General features: G+C 33.8%; 3 protein-coding genes across 5 annotated transcripts in view; 2 read left to right on the top strand and 1 right to left on the bottom strand.

Annotated features, from left to right (window-relative positions):
* Nucleotides 1-83: 83 nt before the first annotated feature.
* Ints9 (integrator complex subunit 9) lies at nt 84-5,077 on the top strand. The gene is made up of 11 exons (XM_083054499.1): nt 84-404; nt 854-1,048; nt 1,190-1,352; nt 1,429-1,670; nt 2,263-2,509; nt 2,608-2,788; nt 2,887-3,122; nt 3,736-3,947; nt 4,102-4,287; nt 4,409-4,603; nt 4,867-5,077. The coding sequence occupies exons 1-11, from the start codon at nt 396-398 to the stop codon at nt 4,984-4,986; spliced, it is 1,986 nt and encodes a 661-aa protein (XP_082910625.1). The 5' UTR covers nt 84-395; the 3' UTR covers nt 4,987-5,077.
* Nucleotides 5,078-5,316: 239 nt separating this feature from the next.
* On the bottom strand, nt 5,317-8,367 carry LOC145945464 (FUN14 domain-containing protein 1). Of its 3 annotated transcripts, XM_083054505.1 has the most exons (5): nt 8,076-8,217; nt 7,347-7,514; nt 7,035-7,230; nt 6,689-6,799; nt 6,247-6,386 (listed from the first exon to the last, which is right to left on the bottom strand). In XM_083054505.1, exons 1-4 carry the CDS (start codon nt 8,114-8,116, stop codon nt 6,722-6,724), a joined length of 483 nt encoding a protein of 160 aa, XP_082910631.1. In that variant the 5' UTR covers nt 8,117-8,217; the 3' UTR covers nt 6,247-6,386; nt 6,689-6,721. The 3 variants fall into 3 exon arrangements, with proteins under 3 accessions (XP_082910630.1, XP_082910628.1, XP_082910631.1); XM_083054504.1 differs by lacking the exon at nt 6,689-6,799 and having other exon boundaries at nt 5,317-6,386; nt 8,217-8,367; XM_083054502.1 differs by lacking the exon at nt 6,689-6,799 and having other exon boundaries at nt 5,317-6,386; nt 8,076-8,208.
* Nucleotides 8,368-8,647: 280 nt separating this feature from the next.
* Utx (Utx histone demethylase) overlaps nt 8,648-17,126 on the top strand; it is an 87,998-nt gene continuing 79,519 nt past the window's right edge. Inside the window, exons 1-3 of the mRNA XM_083054490.1 lie at nt 8,648-9,015; nt 9,490-9,746; nt 10,124-10,232. Of these exons, the coding sequence (XP_082910616.1) occupies nt 8,945-9,015; nt 9,490-9,746; nt 10,124-10,232 (437 nt within the window). The 5' untranslated portion in view covers nt 8,648-8,944. The remainder of the gene's footprint in view (nt 9,016-9,489; nt 9,747-10,123; nt 10,233-17,126) is intronic.

Below are 17,126 nucleotides of genomic sequence, written 5' to 3'. Positions count from 1 at the left end.
CCACCGCTCACCTCCACTCCGCGCCGCCGAATTCCGACCGACCGCCGCGCGACCACGTGACGCAGCGCCACTTGAAGGTTAAAGTCGAACGCGCGCGCATATCGACACGCGCTCTCTCCCTCTCGCCGTAAGCTAATCGACGAATCGAAATCGCACCCTTACTTCTGTTCCTTGTTCCTCGTTTTCGATGTTATTCAGAATCTGGGAGAAAAAAAGGAAGAAACCGGTCGCGAAAATGGAATAAAAATCGTGACAAAAATCTACGAATTGGAAGAGGCAGACTCACAAAAAGTTGTTAAAAGATTAGCTTTAGAAGAGTTTTGCTCGTCAGTCCATCTTTTATCGCAGATTCAACGTGTTAGATATCCTTTTTGTGGACCGTAAACAAAATCGTGATGAAGCTGGTAATTATGCTCATTTTTTATTTAATTGCGCAATATGATATGACACTTTGTTCCTAAATATCTATTTAAAAAAGAGAAAGAGAGAGCAAGAAGCACGTTTTCAAAATTTGTGACGATTTCTCGACATAACCTCAAAGTATGTAAACATAACTTCAAAATACGCAAATAAATGGACGAATGATGTTTTACGTACAATTTATAAGCACACAATTATAGATAAGATTAGTTCATCTTAATCGCTTTAATTGCAAATCATAAATGCACCTATATAATTATATGTAATTATGATTACAGCTATTTTGAAACATAAACTCTATGCGTGTGAATTTTTTTGAAAAAAATATTGTGTAAAAAAATTGAGAGAAACAGCTGTCAAACTAATAATACTATTCGCAGTAATCTAAGTTGTCATTTTATTTATAAGATTAATTAGTGACTTTAATTTTCAGTATTGCCTATCGAGCGAGCCAACAAAGCCATGCCTGGTTTTAAGCTTCAAAGGGATTACAATGATGTTGGATTGTGGCTTAAATATGCAATCCATTTTGCATTTCATGCCTTTGCCGATGGTTCCTAGTAGCAAATTTAATTCCTTGCCGACTTGGTTCCCACGTGACAATCAGCAAGATTGGCAAGTCGAAGGAGTTAGTATTCAATTAAAGGAAATTATTTTAATCTATTTATATAAAAATATCTATTATATAATTCTATTATTCATTATATTAATTATTAAATTCTCTTATATATAATTATGTATAATATATATAATTTTAATCAATTTTAAGGAGCTAAAAGAATGTTGTGGTAGAATTTTTGTGGATTCGGTGCCAGAATTCTCTCCTCCTCTGGAGAAAATTATCGATTTCTCAGAGATCGATGCTATTTTAATATCTAACTACACCTGCATGCTTGCACTACCCTTTATAACAGAGGGCACAGGTTTCAAAGGTACATATTTTAAGGCACAAAAAGGAATATGTATAAAATTATAATATAATCTGTGAAAATTATTAATCATTCAAAGGTATAATATATGCCACCGAGCCGACGTTGCAAATCGGACGATTTTTCATGGAAGAACTAGTGGAATTTATCGAGCAGACCCCGAAGGCGACGATGGCCAAACATTGGAAGGAAATGTTGCATATGTTGCCACCTCCATTGGCGGATGTTGTTAAACCGAAATCTTGGAGACATATCTATTCTACATCAGCTATAAATTCAGCATTATCGAACATCCAGATGGTCGGATATGATCAAAAGCTGGTATGTCACGCATAAAATGTTTTTTTTTTTTTTTTATATAAACGATTCCCAGGTGAATTCTTAGAAAATAAGAAAATATCTGAAATTTAAAATGTATAATAATATGCTTTTCATATAAGCATTAATGATCATATCATTAATGAGAAATAATCATTATCATGCTTATATGATCATCTAAATATTTTCAATACGAGAAGTTATTTTAAAAAAGAAATCCGCCATTTCATAGACAGCAACTCACTGACAATAAAAAAATATTTTATACAAAAGTTTCATGGTAAAATTTTGAAAAAATTTTTAAAAATCTTAGAAAAAAATAATTTTTTCAAAATTTTACTAATATGATTAAATAAAAATATTTTTATCATGAAACTTCTATATAAAATATTTTTTTATATCAAGTATTTTTCAAGATACATTGAGAAAAGTAAAAAAATTGCTCTACATATGAGGCATAATTTCATCCCCTGGAATTATTTTTGGGCAGCAACTGAAAATTTCTAAATTTATCTATTTATCCTCCCTATAGAAAGTTTCATGAAAATTAGAATTTTCAGGTTCGCAAGATGATTTACATTTGATCTACTTGCAGGATATATACGGTGCTCTAACAGTTACGCCAATCAGCTCGGGCTACTGCTTAGGTAGCAGCAATTGGTTGATATCCTGCGATCACGAGAAGGTCGCCTTCGTCAGCGGTTCGTCCACGTTGACCACTCATCCCAGACCCATGGAACAAGCTACGCTAAAACACGCCAATATGTTAATATTAACAGGCTTAACGCAAACGCCGACTGCTAATCCGGACACGATGCTCGGAGAATTGTGTATGACTGTGGGTGAGTTTAATCGCGATACGATTTTATTGGATATTATTCCGTTAATTAGATGCAGAAGTGAAATAACTTGTTATCTCTTATGAACAAATCTTTTGCAGCTGTGACTCTTAGGGCCGGTGGTTGCGTTCTTATACCTTGCTACCCTTCTGGCGTCGTGTACGATTTATTCGAATGCTTGAGCACCCACTTGGACAAGTCGGGCTTCACTCAGGTTCCTCTGTTCTTCATCTCGCCAGTGGCTGAGACGTCCTTGGCTTACTCGAACATCCTGGCCGAATGGTACGCATGAAGAGCATTGCTTATAGTATGCTAAAAAATTTCCGATACGCTCTCTCGATGAAGTCTTTATCCCGTTTACTGTTATCCTCTACTTCTAGGCTGTCGACAAATAAGCAAAACAAAGTTTATCTTCCAGAGGAACCGTTCCCACACGCTTTCCTCGTGAAGAATGCGCGATTGAAGCATTATACGTCCACGTATGCCGAGGGATTTAGCAATGACTATCGACAACCCTGCGTTGTTTTTTGTGGCCATCCCAGTCTCCGATTCGGCGATGCCGTGCATTTCGTGCAGTTATGGGGCAACAATCCCTTACACACTGTCATTTTCACTGGTATATATACTGATATAGATGGTTGTGCGTGTTGTTGCTCAGAAAGTAACGTAGCAAATTTTTAAAAAAATTTTATATCCGAGTAAAAATGTGCAGGATATGCATATAACATATTTCTTTCTATTTATTCCAATTTATAATATATGATTTAAGTTACGTTACTTTCTAAATATCTCTCTTTCTCTCTTATATTAATTTATTTCAATGCGAGAGCACATTTATTTATTTTAATAGTATATTACTATTTTATTTATAAAATTTGTTTATAATATATATTAATAGTTTTTTTTTGCATTTTTAAGTTTTCTTAGAAAGCTCAGAAAGTAACATAATAAATTTTTTTCTTATTTTATATCTGAATAAAAATGTGCAGGATGCACAAGATGATTTTAAACATTCTTTCTAACATTCCAATTTATAATACATGATTTAAGTTGTGTTACTTTCTAAATATCTCTCTTTCTCTCTTATATTAATTTATTTCAATGCGAGAGATTGCACATTTATTTATTTCAATAGTATATATATATATATATATATATATTGCTATTTTATTTATGAAATTTGTTTATAATATATAATTAAGAGTCTTTTCTGTATTGAATTTTCTCAGAGCCAGATTTCCCGTATTTGGACGCCCTCGCTCCATTTCAACCATTGGCTATGAAGGCGGTGCATTGCCCTATCGACACCTCCCTCAATTTTACCCAGGCTAATAAACTCATACGAGACTTGAAGCCGGAGCATTTAGTTATTCCAGAGGTTTACATACAGCCCCCTTTAACGGCGCCCCATCGAACGGATCTTGTCATCGAGACCGTTGGAGTTGGTATTATTTTCCATTTAATAACAAGAATTATTTCGCAGTCATATTTTATCATTTATATTTATATAAATTGTAATATATTTATATTGTAATTCATTATGTATATAAAGTACGAATGTATAAACTAACTTGCACTACATCTCTCTATTCAAGGAAAAACCCTTGATTACGTTTAAACGCGGAGAGGTGATAAAATTGCCGTTAAAGCGAAAGAAGGGTCGTGTGTTCATCGAGCCGGAATTAGCTAGCAACATCGTACCGAGCGAAGTACGACCCGGCTTGAGTCTCGCTTCTGTCACCGGAGAGCTAGAAGTCAAGGATAACGTGTACACCATAAAGGTGATTGTCAATATGCATAAAATAAAAAGAAAAACGTGCATCAATTTTTTAATCAAGAATTATATTTGTAATCCTTTACGAGGATGGATAGCAAGGTTTCTGAAAATATGTTAAATTCCAGAGTATAGAAGATAGACCGAGCGGAAAGAGGAAGATGCCGTCAGGTTCGCCCGCACCTGTCAAGGAGGAAGTGCTGAAGGAGCGGAAACACGAGTACGGGAATCTGGATCCGCAGGAGTTGCTGCAGAAGCTCAATCAAGAGGGCATTCAAGGTGCCAAGTTGCAACACAGTCCTACCTCCACTAGCATTCATTTGGTACGGCTTACATATCTCAATGATTTTTCAATAAATGACCTTTTTATAATAATACATAATTTTAGATATTATTATTTTATTTTATTATCATTTATTATTTTAGAATTCTCTTTTACATCAATTTTATATATATATATATATATATATATATAATTGATGTAAGAGAATTCTAAAATAATAAATTATAATAAAATAAAATAATATCTAAAATAATATATATAAATTAAAATAATAAATTAAATAAAATTATGTGTTGCTTGCAGCAAGACGAGGACACTCTTATTCAGATTGGAGACAACTCTACGCATATTTTCTGCAATGGCGATCAAAAGATCCGTAAACGTCTCAGGACTATAATAATGCAGTGTCTGAAAAGATTTTGAAGTATGATACACGTTTACAGTATTTCGACGTTCTTGCGAGACAATGTTTTATACTGCTACATATATATATATATAATTTATTGTTTCAAAATATATATATATTTATTCTTGCATTTACACTTTATCCTATCATATTAATCTATATGTATATATCAAATAATTTTTAAATCGATTATAGTAGAAAAAAGCTTTATAATGCTAAAGTAAGACTTTTAAGTATATCAAATACAATACTTTTTGCAGAAATTATTAATACACATGTCTAAATCTCTACTATGGCAAACATGACTAGTAAAACGAATGACTGAATATTGTTAAACTTGCAGCAAACATCATTAAATAATTTTTATTTGACACAGTACATATGTACTAAGATATTTGTATAAGAAAGGTATATATATATATATAAATGATGGAAATATAGATCGATTAACGAATTAAGTGTATAAATAACAGGAAAAAGAGCCACTCGCGATCCTCTTTACAATATTAAGACAAGTGGTATATAATATTATACTAACAATAGGTTTATATCTCCTAAGATGACTAATTTCTTGCTGCATTCTGAACGAACAAGAAATCTCTTTATTGTTTCATTATACGCACACACAACTTATACTTTTGTATTCACACATGTCCTGTGTGCAACAATAAAATTTATCAGGATTTCAAAATTTCGCGTTTCGTAAAAAATAATTTTCTACAAACTTGTGAAATAGAATATACGAATAATTCGCGGTATCTATCAAATTTCAAAATCATGTTATTCCAAATAAATTGATCCTTTTCACAATCTAAGACTAGAAAAAAAAATTAAGACTCATTCGTTTGATGTGTTAACTCTTAAAGAGAAATTATTGATAGCGATAAGTAAAATTCACTTTAATTTTCTTCACCGATGAAAAGATTTATATTTTTTATTACACTTTTATGCGTAAAATGTGTCGAAGCAATTCTACACGAGTGAGTTTTACCTATCGCCAGCGTTATGTAACAAACTAAAAAAATTAATCTATCTATCTAGGATTATTAAGCGTAGTTCGCGCCACCCATTTCTTCAATTCATTGATCTTATTCCTCACCTCGTTCATAATAGTGCTATTGTACTCGTCGACGACATCGTCGTCGTGATCGACGACGGGGCGGCTATCTTTTTGTGCAACATAAATATCAATCTTTCTCTTGGTTGCATTCAGAGTGCAGCAATTTATCACCTAGTTAGCAGTGCCGATACCAAGCGCGACTCCCGCCACGAAGGAAATTAGAAAGAAGTGGATCTCCTTTGGTTGGAAGATATCGTCTTCGCCGATCAGAGCGTGGTACCAGCGTCGCGTGCGGGTCTCTCCCTTTTTCAGCAACTGCTCGGCTTTGTCCAGCTTTCTGTCGACGTATCTCTCGACCTGGAACGCGATAATTCTCATCAGTTAAGTCAGGAATGGAGTCGATAACATCTTCGCGCTCTTATGTAAGTTCATAGATTTATTTTACACATTTTTATTTGGCAACTATACAAAAATTATAATAATATCGATATTATATATAATTGTCATTGACAAAATTGATATTACTCTTGATTTCCATTGACATTAATATACATATTCACAAGTTTTTAATGGTATCATGACATTGTATGTTATTATTACAGTAGATACTGTAAAACACATTAATATAGATAATGGCAACATACTAAATGTTCGTTTACATTTTTGCACAAAACTTCAAAGTTACTGTTACTTCACCAAGATAGACCAATAATGAAACCACCAAGAAAACTTGTCGCAATGAACGAGTTGTTCCTCCACAGTTTTCCTACCTGCAAGCAGCAAAATCATTGCTTGTAAAAATATATGCAAAATGTTTCTTAGAACTCATAAGTTGGCGCAAGAAAATTATGTTAAAGTTTAAAAACAAAAGTTACATAATTTAAGGTAATTGTTGTCAATCGAAATAGTTATCGCGTTGATTTCGATCAGTATTTCTTTTTTCTATAAAGAGACTTTAGTATGGGAAGACAATAAAATTTTGACAATTTAATATCATAGATTTACCTTATCCATGAATTTTGGTCCCTCGCCGGTTATCTTTTCTTCCACTTTATCCGTTATTTTTTCAGCCTTTTTCGTAATTTTGTCCCAATTAATCTTAATGTAACCCTGATGCGCAGCGATTTGCAGCATAATAATTCCACCACCGACTGCACAGGCTGCTATCTTTCCAACCTTCATGGTTATAAATCCGGTTACCCTAATTCATTAAATATCTATGATTAGTATTCAAAAATCATCTCGCACTGTTAGGCAAACACTTTTAAACATTCGAGAATAAAGAATCGTATAATAATTATGTAAAATATACAATACCAGCCAGATGTGCTACCGATGATGATCTGTTTAGTCGCAGATGACTTGCTCACATCCCCCAAAATCTTCTCTAAGATGGATTTCGCTTCCTTTGAGGCATCTATACTGTAGACTTCCTTATTTGCATCTTCTTTACTTTTTTTAGCCGCAGGCGTACTCATTTTGGTGCTAAAGAGAAGAAAATTATAATTACAATAAGATAAACTTTAGATGTGCGTAAAGAATTAAATATGTTTTGTGTTACTCCATAATTTTATGACATGTTGCGCACAAAGACAATTTGTAGTATAAATTTCAAAAGAAGTTTAATACATAAATTCGCGAAAAAATGGATGTTAATATATGAAATTCCAGATATCCGGGAATGGAGTGAAAAAATTTAAATTTCCCAAGATAAAAAATCTCATTTTATCAATAATTGTCTTATGAGCAAAATCGTACAAAAGGATGAAAATACAACAGTTTCTATTGTGTTATTATTCGAGACGCGAATCTGCGCCGCAAACGCAAATATATTGATGACGACATTTCGAGGAATAACTCGCGACAGTAATACTTTTTCCGTAATGATTTTTCAAAAATTTTTCATATTTTTCCGCGAGAGACGAGAGGAGAGGAAAGAAAACGTCAATGTCGAGGCCGAAAATGGACGATGGAAATTTTGACAGGAAGAAAAAGTGACGACGAAAAGTCAACCGAAAACGAGAGAAAACAAAGGACGATCGCTACCGTTTCAGTTTTTTCATTCCCGAACGAAAGACGTTCTTCATTGGCACGATTTCTGTCGAGCACCCTTTATGCACAGACGGATATTATGTACTTTAGGATTTCAAACGCACGAATATCCCGGTTAGACTCGACGAGACTCACCTTTTCGACCTAAAAATTCTCCAAGCCAGCCAGACGCGGCTGTCAGATCGAACGTAAATGTGTCCCGTCTCGCGATAATTTCGAGAGTAGAACGGCTTTTCGTTTTCCTGCGCCTTCTGCACTTTCTACACTTTGGTCGAAGCAGGGTTGCCAATTGCCGGATAATATATATCTCCAGATCAGCCATCAAAAATCGCTATAAATCTCCAGATGTTACATACAGGGGGTCGATTGTGTTTCATATTGGATGAAAATTATAAAAGTGAACAAATTTACTAGATGTTGACCAATGAAATTATAAATATTTTAGTACATTTGCTCACTAATCGTCAGATTGGCAACACTGGGTCGAAGCGCGCACCCATGCGCCTCCCCTCTCCGCGCGCGCATGCGCATCTCGAGCACTCGCGCGCTCCGCGTTCGGCCGCGCTCGGGCGCATTCGGGCGCCGAACGTTCGCGGTGACGGTCGACTCGCGTCGTAGGAGGATTCGTGCGTGTTCGGGTGTCAGTTCGCGCTCTTATCGCCGTCGCCGTCGCTGCTCCGTCGATACTCGGGACTCGCGATGATGACGAGGACGGCGAGGTGACGGCGCCGCGGGATCGCGATCGCGGGCGCTTACTTTCGGTCGACGTGGGCGGTGTAGAATTTTCTCCGGAAGTTTCCGCGAAAATAATGCTGTGAGCGTCATCGCCGACGCGCAGTCAGCCCTTCACGTGAGCGCGGAAAATGGCACAGGACGTCACCGACGACATCAATCTCACGCCGCAAGAGTTGCAGACGCTGTCGGAGCTGGACAGGTATATATATATATATATATATATATATGGCTCTCTCTTTCTTTCTCTTTTCTTCGCGTACTTCGCGAGATTATCGTTCGGTCCGGGATTTTCCCCGGCGGATTTTTTGCGTTTCGTCGCGTTTTTGACATGCACGCACATTCACACGTCACGATACACATCGGCATAACCTAGAAATGCGCGCCGTTTGATGACAGCGTGCGCAACCTACTGACACCCTTTTCCGCGCTTCCAACTGTAACACATTCCCTTGCGAATGTGCCGCGAAATTTTCACGAACTTTGCGAGATTTATTTGTAAACGCTAAAAAAAAAAAAAAATTGCAACATTGCAAGATGTAAATCATTAGAAAACAAATAACTTAGCTTGTCAAATAGAATCTTTGTTTTGCAAATTTCATATAACATGTAATTAATTAAAACATGTAATGAAACATTAATTGAAACATGTAATAATGCAATTTTTCTTTCGCAGTCGACAGTTTGGTTTTCTCAAGCTGAACTCTCCTGAGCAGGCGAAGAGGAAGGCTGTGGTCGTTCGTGCAATAAAATACTTGGAGCGTATGCTGGTTCAAGCCCAGGCAGAGAAACAACGCAGAAAAGCGGATAGCACAAAAGCAAGTTCCGATGACTCCAAGGAAAACGAGGATGAGGATAAAGGGATAAGCATCGATCCTAAGACATACTGCAAGCTGGGACACTTTCATCTGCTCTTAGAAGATTACAGCAAGGGTACAGCTTTGCGATATTTTGTAAATTGTACCCTGTGTCTGTTAAAAATTCAGATTAATTTTTAAGTCAATCGTTTGATTTGTTTTAGAAATGTAAAGACATTGTTGAGTGTATGAGACTGTCTTTTAATTCTTTTTAAACAGTAAAGTATTTCTATGTACGCACTGTGAGATGCGATAAGACATTAAGTTGTATAAGTCATTAATGTAAAATCATCAACTTGATTGAATAATGAAAAATCTATTAAGACAGTTTCAGAAAAGTTTCTATTGATAAAAATGTTTTACTTGCTTCTTTTTGAGCCTTGAGTTAAACATTTCTATTTTATTGATTTTAATATCGAGCAAACTATAATAAATTTAATTTTCATGTTATAGCAATGTCGGCGTATCAGAAATTCTTTTCGTTAAAAGGCGACTACTGGAAGGACGCTTCGTTTCTGTACGGCTTGGGTCTCGTCTACTTCCACTTTAATGCCTTCCAGTGGTGAGTGCAAATATGATTTCTCTGCTAATTATATGCGCGTTGTAAAATGAACGTCGCTCGTCAAATCGTGTTTTATTCTGGCTCTGATTACAACTCTGTTATAGAGTTTTTAGCAATAGTCAGTACACAAGTATATAGAATATAGAGTGATCTCACAATTTCAATCTTAGTGAGAAAGATTAAATAAAGTTAAATTATTAATAAATTAATCAAATAATAAATTAATAATTATTTTTTAATCTTGATAAAATTAATATTCTTATTAAATATTCTTTTTATTATTAATTACATTCTATTAATAGCCAAATATTAAAATTATATTATCTAAAGTATTAAAGTCTATTATTTGAAATATTTAGAAATATTTTAAATTAGAGATTGAATAAATTAATCAAATAAAATTGGCTCAAAATCAACTAAGAAATATATTCTCGTCATTTATTTATTCTTTTGTGAGAAAGCTTCTTTTTTCTTGTCGGAAACTATTTATGTCTTCTAGACATGTTTACAATGAAAACAAATCGACTTCATATTTATGGAAATCTTTTTTTTAATTAAAATTGTAGAATACTCTGTATACTTGTTTCATTTAAAGAAAGTATGAGGGGAATAAGACGATAAGAAAAAAAAGCGACGTGTGTAAAGCGTTCGGTTTTATTTTTCGCGTGTAATTCTAAACGCAATAGACTTTAGTTGGGTCCTAGAATAGTAAGGGCTAAAGGGCCCGACCGACGAACTGCAAATATGGCGTCGACGGAAAAATGCTGTAATCTCTCTCACGAGAGAGTTGCTCGCCTTGAGAAGGGGCCGTCGGCCCTTGCGCGATATGTGTATATACACACATACACGTACATAGGGTTCATCGGCTTGTTTCTCTCTGTGGATCTTGTATTTATTTTTTAATTTCGTATCGCACGCGACATCGTCGCTCGCCGATAATGAGAAAGCAGGCCTTTCGTCGATAAGGTGCGAATATCTAAGGTTAGTAAATCGCACGATATTTCGTTTCTCAATTTAACAATTTCGACGATTCGGTCACGACGTTATGAAATTATTTATTATAGGTTAATAATGCCTTTTTTTTTATTGCAAAGAAATAAAAAGGAAATTATTCTATAAAAGAGAAATTTATTTTCTCTCAGGCTTGTAATTTACATAAATATTTGCTATCTCTCATATCTCTCTCTCTCATATATAATTATTTAATAATAAAATGGTTTATTATTATTGCATGATTATATAATATATAATTATGCAAGAAAAAGAAAAATTTACATTTATCATCTATTTTACATATATTATTATATAAATAACATTTTAAATACTATACTCTATACTAGATTCATCTAGTATCATTTTTTTTATATAAATAAAATAGAGAAGCGCGACGAGCTCATAATTTCAAAAATTATTTTAGATATAACTTTATTTTTAAAAATCTTAAGGATTTTAAGAATTATGGATTTATCATTAATTATGGATTCTTTAGACAATATATACTTATATATATAAACCCTTCTGTATAAAATAATAATATATAAACATATATTTTATCACGTTTATCGATCAAGTTATTGATAAGCGAGTATCTGACTTTATCGACCGGGAAACGCTAGTACTAGTTTCTGCCGACAGATGTCTCTCGCGTCGCGTACGAGCACGCAAAGTGCCTACGTGCCGAACAGCAGTTCTGTTATGGCGTCGGCGCTAGGAGGGAGGGGAGGAAGTGTAGGGCGATAATAGGCCAAATATGCACGTCTTTCTCTCTCGCGGAACCTGAAATAGAATTTGAGGAACTGTCATATATACATGTAATAATGCTCTCTCTCTATCTCCCTCGCTCTTCCTCTCTCTCGTCGGTGACGGATGGAGATTCCTCATGTAAACAAATCTCGGTGGTGAAATTCATTTACGAATTCCGCCGAATCTCTTCGATCTTATCGGATATTTGCGATTCGCGACGGGATACATCATGGAAACAGGGCCACCTCGTACGACATTCCGTGTATACATATTACATGATTGTTTACGATCGAAGGCCCAACGATTCGATGCCGCAGCATATTAGATTGTGAAGGTAAATCGAAGATTGCTCTAAAAATTTAAAATAAAAACATGCGACTTGGGAAAATAATATATAATACAATATAAATTGTATCAATTTTACTACAAATTTTGTCTATGAATTTTAACATAATTTATAAATACATATATTGTATATTATATATATATTTAAGATTATATATTATTATTATGTATGTTATATATCATATGTATATGAATAATATTTTAATGATGCAAATTGTTATCAAAATATAGCGAATTTTTAATAGTATTATATATATTTATATATGAAATATTATATATACATAATATATACACTATAGTATATAAATTGTAATATTTTATTTTATATATTTTATTATATATTTATATATTTTATTTTATATACATAATATTAAAAATTCGCTCTATTTTGATAACAATTTGCATCGTTAAAATATTATTTATATACATATAATATATAATATATAATAATGAATAATAATAAATAATCTTAAATATATAATATACAATACCTATGTACCTATATAAATTCAGTTACTGAATTTTTACACGTACTTTGACACGTTAACATAATGTTCTGTATTTATATGATGTAATTTTACATTTATTCATTTTATACAACGTTCTTGGAGAGATACGTGATTTCTCCTTTTTTGTCTGCACGTTGTTCGCTACGCGCGAAGTTATAAATTGGGTCGGCTTCGCTTAAACTTAAACTACTCCTAATTGTTGGCGCGGCGCTAAAAATACCCCGCGATTTATCCGGAAGATCGCGCGAATGATATACCGGACATTACTCCGCGTATATGTATACATATACTCGTCGTATACATTTCCGCTATAATCGCGACTTCGGGGTCAAGGGTTCGCGCGCTAAATCCGCGCGTCCTTCGTTAAGGCAGAACGTCGGTTTTTTTTTCACTTCGAAATAATAGAATATTAATTTATTTTATTGATGATTTCCTCTAGTACAACATTAAATAGATTTTTTGTCGAATTTTTAATCATAACTGTATTAAGTATTATATTTGCACATTTTTAAGCTTATTCTTTTTCAAATCTTTAATTCTATTTTCCGACTTACATATATTATATAGTATTATATGTATATAATATTATATATAGTATTTTATATATAATATATATATTATTTTATATATAATATTATATATAATATTACATATTATATAATATTATATAATATATATAATATAAATAGTATTTATATACATTATATATATATATATATATATATATATATATATTACATACATAGAGAGAATTTTCTCTTAGAATTTACTCTGAAAATGATAATTGTGGGAGAATGTGGTATGGAAAGGATTTTATGAGAATTTCTCTGATTACTAAAAAATAATAATATCTGTTACAATAAAATATAAAATATGTTTGATTAATTTTACTATGCAGTTTAGTAAAATTAATCAAACATGTTTATTATTTTTATTGTGATAAATATTAATCAGAGAAATTCTCATAAAATTCTTTCCATACCATATTGTCCCACAATTACCATGATTTTCAGGGTAAATTCTAAGAGAAAATTCTCAGTGTAATACTATATATAATAATATATGTATATATATATATATATATATATATATACATATTATAATACATTATATAAAGGATCTACTTGAATCTATGACTCAATACATGTTGAGAAAGCGATATAAAATATATATAATTTAATATTAAAAAATCGATATATGAAAACGTGAAAAACAAGGCGCGGAACTCGCGAGAGCGGAGAGGAAGCCTTGAAATTCTGGTTCTGCTCGCTCGCGAGAATTCCTACGATATGTCCGCGCTACGAGAGCTAGAAGAATCGCGTTTTGCGGTCGAGCAGCAGCGGGTCGTCGGGTGCACAGGGTCGTCGGCGAACACGTGCACGCGTAGACGATAGAGGTAGGTAGGGAGAAGAGAGAGAGAGAAGAGGAGCCACACGCGCTGTGCGTGTAAAATCGATCGTATACGTTCGTTCGCTCGCTCGCTCATTTATTCGTTCCTTCGCATCTCTCTATTCGAGTCGCGCGTGACCCAGCGGCGCTTCGCGATGGCGGACGTACCGTTCCAGCAGCCGAAAAGCCGAACCGTACGACGGATGCCTGGGGCTAAAATCTCTCCCCCCGTAGTCTCGTCTCCCTTCCTTCTCCCCTCCCGGCCCTTCCGCCCCTCTCCCGAATCGCGGATCTCTCCATTTTCTGTAAAGGTACCTCCCGTCCGTCGTCGGGAATCTACTCCGAAACTTCGGGGACTCGCGTCGCTTTAAATTTCCGAGTACATGTAGGATTTAAGGGATCGAGTCCCTTAAATCTTCCGTCGAAAGTTTTATTTATTCGTTCGCCAACGCTTTCCGTGAAAATAGAGACACATATTGGGGGGAAAAGATATATGTATATATATATTTGAGTTTATATATTTAATTTATATATATATTATTTATATATTTTTTCATTGCGCGTAACCCATATACGGGAATAGAATCGAATGAATATAGGAACACGTGTGCATATGCGTGCGAATACTGTGAATCACCTTTAGGGAGATGCTGCGTCTCGATTTTGCCCCCGAGGGCCAAAGAAAGGGGTAACAAAAACGACTAAAGGGTTGGGTCATTTGTGCAGCGTGAGATAGAGATTTTTCTATGATTTATATTTATATTTAATTGATTTATTTATTTTTATTGATTCATGTATATTGACTTAATAGATTTATTTATTTACATTAATTTATATTTATATTTATATATTTAATAAATTTATTTATAATTAATTAATTTACACACATAAATTATATGTAATTAAAAATTTGCATATATATACATAAACTTATTTAAAACTTAAATTTTAAAAACTTCAGCAAGACGTAAATCAACATCGCGTTCCTTAAATAATTTGCTTTTTTTATTCTTGTCATCTCGCGATTAATAAAGTGATCATTGCAATAGTATTATATTGAAGGCAGATGGTGGACGAAGGAAAGAATTTTCAATTCTTTATTCAAATGAGCCTTCAATTCTCTCACTGAGAGTAATCGAAAGTACTTCATATTCATTTAATCAATCTGATCGAAATGATAAGGAAACACTGACTGACCTATTCACCCTATCGCGTAGAAAATGTTAATCATTCAGAAATGGCTCGTTACTTTCTCGCGCCCGTCTATAGTTGCTGAAAATAGGAGAGAATAATTCGACAAAAGAGGGGCCGAAGGGGGGTTGTTGGGGGTGGAAAGAGGGGGACAGTGAATAATTACCATTTCAAACGATCCCGGCCGACCAATCGTCTACGAATGTGCATTCAATTCTCTTTCAACCCTTCCGTCCGGCTGATAGGGGGCGGATGAATACAAAGCGCAACATGCGCAATTTTATTTACGCTCGTTGTTTATGTGTGCGCGCGCGACGCGATATTCGCATCTCTTTCGGGATGGAGAGGAAGGAGGAGGGGGAAAGGGGGGACAAAGACCCGAGGAAAAGTATGCTCTAGTACGACACACAATAGCAAAATTCATTACCGGGGGGAACCGACCCTCTCTCTCTCTCTCTCTCTCTCTCTCTCGTCTCTGGTTAATCGACGACGCTACTGAAGCGTCCGAAAATTTATTTTCACCCGTTAACCCTTAACACGCTGTAATAAAAAGTGCAAGTGTCGTCGAGGAGGGGTTTAGGGAGTACCCTGAATTTTTCTTAGAATTTACCCTGAAAATCATGGTAATCGTGGGACAATATTTTATGAGAATTTCTCTGATTAATATTTATCACAATAAAAAATAATAATAAAAATAATATCTATTACAATAAAATATAAAATATGTTTGTTTAATTTTACTAATTTTACTAAACTTATATTTACTAAAATTAATCAAACATATTTTATATTTTGTTGTGATGTATATTATTATATTTTATTGTGGTAAATAATATTAATCAAAGAAATTCTCATAAAATTCCTTCTATATCATATTGTGATTCGATAATTTTATTTCGACCAATTAGCGCTTAATTTTCTGCGTCGCAGTGTATTATTTTGTAAATTACAGTATTATTTATGACAGATGTGTCATAAACTTTATTAAGGTTTAGATATCACGTGATTTTTTGACGATAATATATTGATCACATATTATTAAATAATATCATAAAAGTAATATAGAAACTTTTTCTTTTCTTATTTTCTCTATGCAGATTTTTGTTTACTATTAAATGTAATGTATAATACTTGTCGAAGGTCAAGTGATACAGTAAATAAAGTTAATGAAAATCTTTTAAGCCGTGAAAAATATTGAATCGTGCGACGACTATGTGTGATATCTTTGAAATTTTGTCAAGCGATAAACTTCAAAAGATAAAATCTTTTAAGTGGAAAACCTTCGTACTCAGACCTCTATTATTCGTGTATTGTATTTATTAACTTTTCATTATTCGAGCATTTTGTTATCTCAACGAAATGTTTTCTCGTAAAATATTTCTTCTATTGAAAGGGAAATATTTTGCGTAATGTGCACTTTTGAAGATAAATAGATATCTCTTTTCTTTCACAACATTCGATAAAGGCTTTGAGGCCTTATATCTTAAGAACAAAGAATAAAATCTTAAAATCAAATCTCTAGGAATTCTTATAAGGCTCTATCACGGACAAAAAGCGATTTGTAACGCCGAAACGAAGTTTTCAAACCTATATGATTTTTTGTATCATTATAATCTTCCTGTCAATGAATGAGTGCCCGGATAGCCAAAGCAATTTTAAATGTTTTTTCCGCCCGAAACAAAACACAAATAGTTTTTGTATTTGGAAACATCTTAAA

This window comes from Prenolepis imparis, unplaced genomic scaffold (assembly GCF_030444845.1).
Source record: "Prenolepis imparis isolate NDT839.2.m4 unplaced genomic scaffold, iyPreImpa1.0 SCAF_14, whole genome shotgun sequence".
In the NCBI taxonomy this organism is placed as follows: Eukaryota; Metazoa; Arthropoda; class Insecta; order Hymenoptera; family Formicidae; genus Prenolepis; species Prenolepis imparis.
Note: the sequence above shows the minus strand (reverse complement) of the source record. Positions and strands in the feature narration are given on the sequence as shown.